This window comes from Natrix helvetica (assembly GCF_964273705.1).
Source record: "Natrix helvetica genome assembly, chromosome: 1".
NCBI classification, from domain to species: Eukaryota; Metazoa; Chordata; class Lepidosauria; order Squamata; family Natricidae; genus Natrix; species Natrix helvetica.
This window is the reverse complement of record NC_138548.1, coordinates 348,482,976-348,495,766: the sequence shown is the minus strand read 5'-3', so window position 1 is coordinate 348,495,766 and position 12,791 is coordinate 348,482,976. Positions and strand designations below refer to the sequence as shown.

General features: G+C 40.8%; 1 protein-coding gene across 1 annotated transcript in view; it reads left to right on the top strand.

Annotated features, from left to right (window-relative positions):
* Positions 1-291: 291 nt before the first annotated feature.
* LOC309401065 (vomeronasal type-2 receptor 26-like) overlaps positions 292-12,791 on the top strand; it is a gene marked incomplete at both ends in the record, with an annotated part of 63,728 nt that continues 51,228 nt past the window's right edge. The window contains 4 exons of the mRNA XM_081970004.1: positions 292-449; positions 1,328-1,613; positions 9,480-9,738; positions 10,256-10,316. Of these exons, the coding sequence (XP_081826130.1) occupies positions 292-449; positions 1,328-1,613; positions 9,480-9,738; positions 10,256-10,316 (764 nt within the window). The remainder of the gene's footprint in view (positions 450-1,327; positions 1,614-9,479; positions 9,739-10,255; positions 10,317-12,791) is intronic.

The window sequence follows — 12,791 nt, the reverse complement described above, 5'->3', positions numbered from 1 at the left end:
AATGGGATAGGCAGCACCTGATACTCTGATTTGTAACAGCCTCCTTCTGTGATGAGAGCATAGGTTGGGGTAAAGCTGGGCAAATACTGTAGCAATCTGAAATTGCAAATAAAACTTCCAAATCTGGGGGCAAACTGGACCTTCTTCGCTTTAATTGTAGTCTCTGAGATTTAATTCTGTGCTGAAGAAAGAACTATAGGAAGGATCTCTTGCAGTGTATATCAAATGTTGTTGCTGATGCATATACAGCTTTTTCTGCATCAGCTTCTGTCTCAAATTCCCTGTGCCAGTATGCTGGTGAAATGCCCATTTAAGGTGATAATAGAAGAAAAGGAATGGTTCCATTACTACAAACCAGGAGACTACTGGATTACTGGAATAATGTCTGGAATCGGAGCTCGATTGTACCAATTTTCATTCTCCAAGTCTCCAACCCACCAACTGAAAAGGTAATTGTCAGAACGTCCAGGATTCTAGTGATAGGATTTCTATGCAACAATTTCTTCTCTAGGAACGATTTCATTTGTCCTATTCCTCACTTTGAGAAAGGCAAATTCACTATTGCCCATTCCAATTTTCTTTAGAGGAAAGGCTCCTGGGGAACATGATGATTTTATAAAAGTTCCTTTATATACCAATACCTTGGCCTGACTGCAAGCAACACAGTTCTAGGTTATCCAAAGAGAGAATTTCGAGCTTAGTAGCATAAGCAATTCTATTGTGTACAGAAGCGTACAAGACTTTTTTGGTGAAGTACTTCTGAACTCACTCGATTGCACATATGGTGGGGATTCCAAACGGTTGAACAATACTCTAAAATTGATCTAGCACAAGTTTTATAAGCTCTAATTAGCAATATAATGTTTCCAGAAAAAAAGCTTTGCAAAATTAAGTTTACAATACAATAATACAATACAATAGCAGAGTTGGAAGGGACCTTGGAGGTCTTCTAGTCCAACTCCCTACCTACAACTCTTAATGCTTTTTTTAGCAATGCTGTTATAGTGAGTTTGGAGCATAAATAGTCAGCAATAAGTACACCTAGGCCCTTTACAAAGTGAAGGTCATCTGCAAGATCAATGCCACCCAGCTTATACTTGACATTCTGATTACGTTTACCAATATGTAAGACAGAGCATTTATTAATCAAAATTTGAAGTTGCCACATAGATGACCATTCAGACACATAGTTGAGATCACTTTGCAAAACGACAAAATTGAAATTTTTTTATGTGATTGGCAAAAACAACGCAACTTATTTTAAGATGATCACATAAATTGCTGATATAGAGCAAAAAAAAAGATGTTGAAATTTCTTGCGTTGCAGTGAGAACACTTTCTACCACCTTCTTCCCTTCTTGTTGGCTGTTCATGAAGTCAACCGGAATCCTTGGCTCTTACCCAACATCACCCTGGGCTACAACATCTATCAGAACTTTTTCAGTGCAAGAATGACATATGAGGCCATGCTGGATGTGCTGTCTACAGGGCAGGAGAACGTCCCAAACTACAGATGTGGAAGACAAAAGAACCTGCTGGCGGTTCTTGAAGAGATGGATTCTGAACTCTTTGATCATATATCTAATGTCATGAGCATCTATAAAATTCCACAGGTATGAAGGCCAATGGAATTAATTCCAAGTTGTAAATTGCTAAGATTTCCCTAGAACGCAGCACTTGTCCATATTTCTCCAAATGATTTTCTCCAAATAATTTGAAAGTCAGAGAGTAAATATTGGAAGAGCTGAATTTTTAATTCACAAACTACGTGAAATTTCTTTCTGTGTTTGTATGTGTGTGTGCATACATATGTAGTTTTGTAGTTCCCACCCACCCCCGTCCTATCCTGTCCTAAATTTCTGCATTTTCCAGCTCAGCTGATTCACACATCACAGAGGATTTCTGTGACTCAGCTATTTAACTTACCGGGGCTGCCCTAGAAGGTAGGCTGCAGAGCTTGAAATTGGTACATTTTGAAGGCTGCATGTGCACGCAAAGCACACACTCAAAGAACCAGTTTATTAACTGATTGCAGCTCACCACTGTATGTTCACACACACACACATATGTATTGTATATATGTGTTTATATAAATATATCCCCCTCATGGATTACTGCCTTGTCATGGTAAAGGGGCTTGCATAGCTCAATAAAGTTATGAGCTATGTCGTGCATGGCCACCCAAGACAGCCAGGTGATAGCAGAGAGATCTGACAAAATCTGATCCACTAGAGAAGGAAATGGCAACCCACTCCACTATCTTTGCCATGGAAACCCCATGGACCATACCAAAAGGCACAAAGATATGACTCTGGAATATCAGCCCCTAAGGTTGGAAGGTGTCCAATATGCTACTGGGTAAGACCAAAGGGCTAATTCTAGTAGTGCCAGAAAGAGTGAAGCGGTTGGGTCAAAGCCGAAAGGACGCTCAACTGTGGATGTATCTGGTGGTGAAAGGAAAGTCTGATGCTGTAAAAATCCATACTCCATAGTTAGCTGGAATATAAGATCCATGAATCAAGGCAAGCAGGATGTGGTCAAACAAGAGATGACAAGACTAAACATCAACATTTAAAAATCAGCGAGCTAAAATGGACATGAATGGGTGAATTTAATTCAGATGAACATCAGGTATACTACTGTGGGCAAGAATCCCTCAGAAGAAAAGGAGTAGCCTTCATAGTCAATAAAAAGTAGGAAAAGCAGTAATGAGATACAATTCCCAAAATGACAGAATGATCTCAATTTGAATCCAAGGCAAACCATTCAACATCACAGCAGTCCAAGTCTATGCCCAAACCACTGGTGCTGAAGAGGATGAAGTTGACCAGTTCAATGAAGGCCTAGAGCACCTTATAGAATTAACACCAAAAAATGATGTCCTTATCATAATGGGGGATTGGAATGCTAAAGTACGTAGGCAAAATTAACTGGAAAAACAGGTAAGTTTGGCTTTGGAGTACAAAATAAAGCAGGTCACAGGCTGGTAAAATTTTGTCAAGAAAATACAATGGTCATAGCAAACACTCTTTTCCAACAACCCAAGAGATGACTCTACACTTGGTCATCACCAGATGGTCAGCAGAGAAATCAAATTGATTATGTGTTCTGCAGCCAAAGATGGAGAATCACTATACAGACATTAAACATAAGACCAGGAGCTGACTGTTGCTCAGATCATGAGCTTCTCGTTGCAAAATTTGGGCTTAAAATGAAGGGAAAAACACTAAGCTGCTCAGGTATGAACCAAATCATATCCCTGATGAATATACAGTAGAGGTGACAAATAGATTTAAGAAATTAGATCTGAATCCTTAGATCTATAGACGGAGGTTCACAACATTGTACAAGAGGTAGCAAATAAAACCATGCCATAGAAAAAGAAATGCAAGAAAGCAAAATTGCTGTCTGGGGAAGCTCTACAAATAGCTGAGGAAAGAAGGGAAGTGAAATGCAAGGGAGAAAGAGGAAGATACACCCAATTGAATGCAGAATTCCAGAGAATAGCTAGAAGAGATAAGAATGCCTTCTTAAATGAACAGCAAAGAAATAGAAAAAAACAATAGAATAGGGAGGACCAGAGATCTCTTCAAGTAAATCGAAATATGAAGGGAAGGTTTCATGGAAAGATGTGCATGATAAAGGACCAAAATGGCAGGGACCTAACAGAGGCAGAAGAGGTTAAGAAGGGATGGCAAAATTACACAGAAGAACCAAAGAAAAATGAGCTTAACATCCCTGATAACCACGATATGATGATCACGGACCTCAAGCCAGACATTCTGGAATGTGAAGCCAAAGGGATCTTAGGAAGTCTGAGCAACAACAAAGCTAGTGGAGGTGATAGTATTCCAGCTGAGCTATTCAAAATCTTAAAAGATGATGCAGTAAAATTGCTACACTCATTCTTCCAGCAATGTTGGAAAACTCAACAGTGGCCATAGGATTGGAAATGGTCAGTTTACATTCCAATCCCAAAGAAGGGCAATGGCAAAGAATGTTCAAACTACTCCACCATTGCACTCATTTCACATCCTAGCAAAGTTATGCTCAAAATCCTACAAGCTGGGCTCCAGCAATATGTTGACCAAGAACTACCAGAAGTATAGGCAGGATTTCTAAGAGGCAGAGGAACTAGAGATCAAATTGCCAATATATGCTGGATCATAGAGAAAGCTAGCGAGTTCCAGAAAAAACATCTACTTCTGCTTCATTGACTATGCTAAAGTCTTTGATTGTGTGGATCACCACAAACTGTGGCAAGTTCTTAAAGAAATGGGACTGCCAGACCATCTTATTTGTATCTCGAGAAACCTATATGCAGGTGCTTCTTGCAACAGTGAGAACAGGACATGGAACAACTGATTGGTTCAAAATTAAGAAAAGAGTTTGGCAAGGCTGTATACTGTTGCCCTGCCTATTTAACTTACATGCAGGACACAGAAGATGTGGGTTTCTTCTGGTTTGCCCCAAATCTGGTGAACTGGTAGTGGCGGTGGCTGGAGGCTCCGCCCATCTGCCCGTATGCTTCCCCCCCCCCACAGATCCTGCCCTGGGTCTCCACAGGAACTCGGTCTGCTTTAAAGTGAGGTTATTAAACCAACTTCTGCATTTCAAATGTCTAAAAGAAATTCAGCTAATTAAAGAGTTTATATAAAAATATTTGAAATCAATTATATGAATGAAGACAATGAAATAATATACCAGTATTAAACAATTGCTGGATGGGAGATATAACAATATTTCAAGCTCAACATTAGAAAGAAGAAAAAAAGCAATATCTTTGAGAATAATCTATGAGAAATAAATGTGTTTGTCAGTTTTAAAAGATATCCCATGAGTATATAGCAGTATTTCACTGTTTGAGAGGCCGCCCATAAAGAGGAGGACTTGGGCAGGCGTGTCACTCGATTTCATTGAGGGCTGCATCAGGGTTGTTTTTGACTTTTGGGGGGAGGTGTGGCCAAGGTAGACATGGCCACCATGATGTCACTTGTGTCAGGGACACCTGTGGTATCCCAAATGCTCTGCCAGCAAAAATGGGCTCCCAAGCTCTGTTTTCAGATGGGGACAGCTCCTGCAACCCTCTACCAGTGAAAACAGAGCTCGGGGTGGTGGTGCTCTAGCTCCCTTTTTGCTGGCAGAGGCACTGTGGGCTATTTTCAGGGCAGCCCCAAGGAACAGATCTAAGCACCCTGCAGGCCGGATCTGGGCCTTGAGTTTGATATCCCTGGTCTAAGGTCTCCTGCTTGACTAGAAGACTCCCCAGCTCTATTCTGATTGACTAATGGACTGAGTGGATGGGTGAGGTATAAAGTGACCAGGAGGGTGTGCTCTATGAGGACTGTCAGGGTGTGAATTCCGCCCTGAAATTAACGAGGTGTGAATCTTGGCATTCCTTGAAAGCATACCTTTGAAGTAAGTGAAATAAACCCAAGGCATAATCTAATAAAACATTTTAATTGTAAATACACCTGGAATGCAAAGGCTTACCAATTAGTGAATTTTCAACATTAACAGTTTTATGAGGAACCCCAGGCTTGCTCTGAGCAACCTGCTTCTTTATTTTCTGTTTGTTGGCTTTAGGAGCCTTTGGAGTAGCAACAGGATCTCTCTCTGAAGCATCTCTCTCTGGGCCTGCGCTTTCCTCTTTTGGAGTTTGTATACTAGCCTGTGCTTGCGGTTTAGGCTTTGGTTTTATGTAATAAACACCACCAATTAGCATGGTTTCAGCAACAATATCTCCATTTTTAACTATGCAACTTGCTTTTTCGAGGTGGTGAACCTGGAACTTTAACATTCTAGACAAGTGACTTTGACTTAGCAAATTACTAGTTGCTGAAGGTATGTAATAAACATCAGGGATGAATGCATCGAGCTCTTCAACATAAACAGTTCCTTTTCCCATGACCTTACAAGGATGATTGGAGAAAGAATAAAGTTCACGTAGATAAGGTTCAGGCTCATGCATCTCTGTGAAGATTTCCTTTCTGTAGGTAACATGCAAGGCTGCTCCACTGTCCAAAGTCCACAGAAGCCATCTGTCATACTCTGGAGCAGCTTGTGGATCGTTGGTTAAGGCCAATGTGACGAGTGGAGCTTGCGGATCACGCCCTGGACCACGACGACCTTGTCTTCCACCTCTACCTCTGCCTCTGGAGTCTGTTCCTCTGGGCTGGTATGTATTGGGAGCTAGAACTCATTGGGGACAATCCCGGGTATCATGTCCCATATGGTTACAGATGTAGCATCTTGGCATTCTTGGAGTGTAGACTCTTCCTCGGAAGGGACGTCTTGCTGGAGCTCTCGACGCGGGCAGCCCTCGCAAATGTGGTGTGCCTAAAAATAAAGCTTCCTCCTCAATTAAAAGTCTGCAAACATTATTGACTATGCATTGAGCAATAGGCACGTGGTTAATCTTTGCAATGGCATCTTTCCATTCAAAATTCAATGAGTTAATGATAATGCTGATCATTTGAACATCATCAATAAAATGGCCTCTTTCTCTCAATTCTCTTCTCATTCCTTTCAGGTTGGTCAAATGTCCACCAATTTGTTCACCAGGTTTCACTTTCAAACTATGGGACTCAGATATGAGCAAACATGAAGATTCAATTGAAACGGGTCTGTAGCAATCTTCCAAATGGGCCCAAATTTGTTGGGCTGTTGCATTAGGCGGAAAGATAACCTGCAGTTCAGAATCCATGGACATTAATAATGTTGTGAAAGCCTTAGTCTCTAAGTCTCTTATTGCAGGAGTCCATGGCTGGGCAGGAGGATTAAGCACCATACAATGGGTACCTTATCTGCGAAGCAAAATTGAAACCTCACTGACCCAGGCTTTATAATTTTGTCCTGACATTTTTAGTTTTGACTCACCAGTCAATGGAGGAACAAAAAATGCCTGTTGAGGGATGTGCATTTGAAAAGCTTGCTGTGCACATAAAAATGCTTGTTGTTGAACCTGGGGTCGCTGTGATCTAGCTGGGGCTGGTGCTTGAGCTGGAATAAAAGCATGGCTTGCTGGAGACTGCATTAAGTACTGTTGTGCTCCATCTGAGAAGGCTCCAAAACCCCCAGGGGGCGCTGAAAATTGGGCCTGTGGAGGTACTTGTTGCTTTGCAGCCTGAATATCTGAGTAATCTGCTCTCTGTAGTAAATTATTTCTGCCAGGAGAGGGTGCTGTGGTTACATCTTTTGGCTGTAATATTTCTGCCTGCGTGGCATGTGCAATTGGAGAACAAAGGAGATCACATGGCAATTTTAACATGTGCACAGCTCTCTGTTCTGATTTGCCTGACACAATATCCTCCAGGGGATGTGTCTTAGGCTTTGGAGAAGGCAAAATGGCGTTTTCAGAAATTTGAAAAGCATGGGAATCCCTCTTCTCTGACTTGAGCATGGAATAAACATTTTTGGCCTGGAACAACTGGCGTTCGTAATATTCTATTTGATTACAATAGCTTTCCATGCCTTGCTCAGAGCTTTGGAGAGAATCATACATTTCTCCCTCTCTGTGGGAGTGAAATTGCTCTGGCTATGAAAGCCTTGGCCTGGCACCGAGCGTTTCAAAATCTCTAGGAGATGGTTGGGAGCATGCATAATTAGGAAAACACATTACTGACCTCAGTAGGGATACGTCATATCCAGAAGCAGTCCCATCTTCTTGAGATCTGTGTGAGATCTGTCCCACTTCTTCACCCCGTCCAGTTGCATCAAGAGTTGTAAATCTTTGTAAAATACTTTTCACCTCTTCATTGGAGAGACTAAAGCCATCAGAATGCCTCGCAGAAAGTTCTTTTATTTTTTTTTCTTCTTAGGCATCTTAGAAGCGTTGCTCAGTCGCTATAAATCATTTGTCTTAATTAGCCTAGGCGTTTATCTTCAAAAAATAACAAAGCAAGGAAAAACATCAACCATCCTCTGGTTCCATTTGTCAGGATGTGAATTCCACCCTGAATTAATGAGTTGTGAATCTTGGCATTTATTGAAAGCATACCTTTGAAGTAAGCAAAATAAACCCAAGGCATAATCTAATAAAACATTTTAATTGTAAATAAAGTAAAAATACAAACTTACCAACTAAATTAATTACATCTTTGGCAGAGCCTCTGTCTGCCTGGCATGCAGACAAATGAAGGAAGGAAGAAGGAATATGATGTAATGACATGCGCAGTAAATCATTGCTGATAAGAAGACAGTTCATTGCTGCACAGAATGTAGGCACAGCTGGCAAACCAAATAATCACAGTGACAAGGACCACCTATGAAACATATCCACAGATCAGTGACGTGCGGTGAGGTTTATGACTGGTGAGGCACTGACACAGTGCTGAGTTTCAAATATTTTTAGACTTGTGGACTTCAACTCCCAGAATTCCACAGCCAGGCGTGCTCAGTTCCAATTTAAAGTGACAGCATTTGTTTTTCTCCTTTGCTCCTTCTTTACAATACAATATAATATAATAGTAGAGTTGGAAGGGACCTTGGAGGTCTTCTAGTCCAACCCCCTGCCTAGGCAGGAAACCCTATACTGTTCCAGACAAATGGCTATCCAACATCTTCTTAAAGACTTCCAGTGTTGGGGCATTCACAACTTCTGGAGGCAAGCTGTTCCACTGATTAATTGTTCTAACTGTCAGGAAGTTTCTCCTCAGTTCTAAGTTGCTTCTCTCTTTGATTAGTTTCCACCCATTGCTTCTTGTTCTGTCCTCAGGTGCTTTGGAGAAGCTGCCCCTGCTGCCTTTCCCAAACACCTCCACAATTGCAAATGCAGCCTGCTGTCTGGGTGGGAAATGCCTGGAACACAATAAAGCCCACCCACCACCTCCTGCTGGCAGGCTGGGGTGAGAGGAGAGGCAGAGAAGCCAGAGGGGAGCCGAGCCTTCCAAAAGAAAGAGGCTGGGGGGAAGTGTGTGTACTACAGCATGGCTCTTTGCCTGGCTTCCTGCCTCCTCCTGTGGTCTCCTCAGTGCTTGCTTGTGCTCTCCCTCCCCAAGTGTAGTTTGATTGCAGGTGGAGCCACGTTGCCTTTTCAAACTTGTAATCAGTGAAGCTGGGCTAGATTTTTATATAGTTTTATCCAGCTGTGTGTGTGTGAGAGAGAAATGAATGGGGGCCTGGGGAGGAAGTCACTACACTTGGGGAGGGAGAGCACCAGTGAGGTTAAGCAGAGTCATCCACGGTGAGGCAGCAACTAGCTCAGCTTTTCCTTTTACTTTTTTTTCATGATGAGAGTGGTGAGGCTATGCCTCACTTGCCTCACCTGACTGCACGTCACTGCCACAGATAATTCAGAGCTACATGGTTTCAAAGGGAGCATACAAGACAACTGGACATAATGTCAAGGGAACTACCAATATTCATGCAGGTATTGTTTGAAACTTCTCTCAGCCGTGGGGAAAGGCCCTTAGATTTACAATCTGACTTTTATCATTAAAACTGGCACAAACTACCAATAACGTCTCTTTTATCTTTAGATCAACTACAGTGTCATCAACCAGATGGCTGAGCAAAATCATCGTTTTCCTTTGTCATATCGGCTGACCCCAAACCAAGAACCTCCTTACTCAACAATTGTCCAGATGCTCCTGCATTTCCGATGGACATGGATTGGCCACCTTTCCCAGGACAATGAAAAAGGAGAAAAATTCAAAACAAGTTTGGAAGTTCTCGCTCTAAAAAATGGGATTTGCATTGTCCTCTCGGGAACCGTCCCAGAAGCAAATATGCAGTCAAGTGCTGGAGAAACTGTCATGCAAGAAAAAAGGAAAATGTTCTATTCTCTTATCAAGAGTCAAATAAAAATTATAGTATGCCAACTGGATTTTCAGGCCTTTGGAATGTTAGCAATAATAATACAAGCAATTGATATGACTAATACATCCCTTGTGGGAAGGGTGTGGATTGCAACAACTTTGACAGCTTTAAGTGTAAGTTTTTTTGACCACTCGCTTGATCTCCAAAATAAATATGCTTTGTTTTCCTTCCTCATCCAGAGAAAGAGAAGGACTCAGTATTATGACAATAAATCTTATGCATTTATGGTCACATTGTATGGAAAGGAAGTGTTTCAATGTTCCTATCCAAGTCCTCTGTTATCTAAGAAAGTTTGGAAAAAATGCAGAGAAAAAGAGAACTGGGAATTCCCACCCCATGATATGATTGCAAGAATCCTGTCTCAGGATTCCTCCAGTATTTCCCAAATAATTCAAGTTGTGGCCTGGGTCCTCAGTGCTGCCTCTTCCTCCCAAAGGAGTAAGAGGAGAATGCAGGCTGGATACCTTCAATCACCCCAGATTGTACAGCCATGGCAGGTAAGTCTTCTCCTTTGAGGTTCCATTGATTTTTCATTTCAAGTTCCGCAATATTAAATTAGATGTAGAAAGGGGTGAGATATTCCAAAGAGCAGTCGCTCAATTTGTGGTATTTGAGAGTGAGTGTCAACCCTGAAGCTGGCCTCACTAAGGCCATTTTGAAGGTTCAGTGTTGCCACACTGGAGTCGAGGGATAAGGAGGGGGGGGGGGAATAGAGATAGCTAGGGTTTTGTAGCCAAAACAAAATATTTTCTCCTGGGAACCAAGGACATTCCCACTGATGGCTGGAGGGATGATTGGTCTAGTTACCAGGCAACCAGATGACACCTTGATTGTACTATGTGACTGATTGTTTGGAAAGGGGAGGAAAACTTTTACTTTTAATTAGGTGAAAATTGCAGGAGCATTTAATCAAATCAAATCAAATCAAATTTTATTTGATTAGCCGCACCCTCTCCAGAAGGACTCGGGGCGGCGTACAATTAAAACACATAAAATATACAAATATAAACAGTACATAAACATATACATATACATGGAGGAGGTAAACAGATGAATAAAATAGACTTAAAATTTCAATTTAAAATCCCCTCAATTAAAAAATTTATTTAGAGTCAGTTTTCACCAGCCTATATGCTTATATGATATGTCCAAAAAACTGATATTTGAGGAACCTGCTTGCCTCAGAGTCCTGTAATATGGGCATATTACTTGGAACCCTGACATTAAACTGGCTCTAAAAAAATGTTCCCCAAGTTTTTTTATGTTTTAATTTTTTACAAACATATCAATGTGTGAATAGTGTGGCACCTGAGTGTATTACATTTTGGTACAAATAAAGTAATATTTTCCATAGTTACTACAGTTGACAAGATTATATAGTTCTGGTAATAATACACATATTTTGTTGAATTATAATCTTTCATTATTTAGTTACTCAATTATAATCTTTCATTATTTAGTTATTCAATATTTCAATACATTATTTTTATGCCAATAATCATGTTCTGGGTATCGTTCCTTTTACTACCAATAGAATATTAATAATCATATTTGTTACATTTCACAAACTTATATTGTTCCAATAATAAAATACATATTTATGTTAAGTTATAATCTTCCATTATTTAATTATTCAGTATTTCAATATGTTATTTTTATATTATTCTTTTTGGATCTTGAGATTGTCTTTTGGGGTGTTGTCTATTCCTGCCAGCTTAGTGTTGTATGTAAATTTGATGAGTTCCCCTTCAATTCCCTCTCCAATAACTTTTTTGAAGATATTGAAGAGTGCTGGGCCTAAAATGGAAGCTTCCGTTACCCCATTGCTTACTTCTGTCCAAGTGGATGAGGTTCCCCAGAGGACTACATGTTGAATGTAGTTTGTCTGCCAGTTACAAAGCCATCAGATGGTGGTCTTATCTATTCCATGTTTTCAAGAACTATTTATTTATTTATTTGTTTGTTTGTTTGTTTGTCAAACATGTGCAAGATAGCAGGTATAAATATGAACCTGGACATGAACGAAGGAAATGAATACAAATAAATGGAGACAGTGGGACAGGGATCGTAGGCATGCTGGTGCGCTTTGCACTCCCCCCCTTATGGACCTCTTAGGAATGGGGTGAGGTCCATGGAAGACACTTTAAGGTTTAAACTGTGAAGGTTTGAGGATGTAACAATGGAGTCAGGTAGAGCATTCCAGCTGGTGACCACTCTGTTGCTGAAGTTGTATTTTTGAGTGGTTTACCTTGAGTTTGTATCGATTGCTTACCCATGTATTGTTGAGGTTCAAGCTGAAGAAGTTGACAGGTAAGATGTTGTAGTTGACAATTTTGTCTACTATGCTTAGTTCAGACTGCTGCTGGTGCAGTTCCAGATTATCCAAGCCCAAAATTTAAAGCATATTCTAGGGATTCTATTTTGAGTACAGGAGTGGAGTACTCTTCTGATGAAATACCTTGGGACCCACTCAATCATATTAATGTCTGATATACAGAGTGGACTCCAGGCAGATGAGCTGTAGTCTGGCAAAGGTTTTGTATGCCCTAGTTTGCAGTACAATGTTACCGGAGAAGAAGCTTCGCAAAATTAGGTTAACAACTCTTAATGCCTTTTTTGTAATGCTGTTACAGTGAGCTCTGGGGCTTAGATAGTTAGAGATGAGTCCTCCTTGGTCCTTGATGGAGTGAGAGTCGTGTACCAGGTCATTTCCGCCTAACTTGCATTTGGTGCTCTGATTTTTATTGCCAATGTGTAGGACAGAGCATTTGTTAGTTGAAATTAAGAGTTGCCAAATGCACAACAATTCTGATGCATGGTCAAGGTCACTTTGTAGGGCGAGCTTGACCATGTGACATAGTTTTTTGAAAAAGAGCTGTAAATTCCTGGGGAATAACTGAAAGAAACTTCCCATGAAATACTGAATCAGATGGCAGTGGTGATTTGAAGAGGTTGAATTATTCAGAGTACCC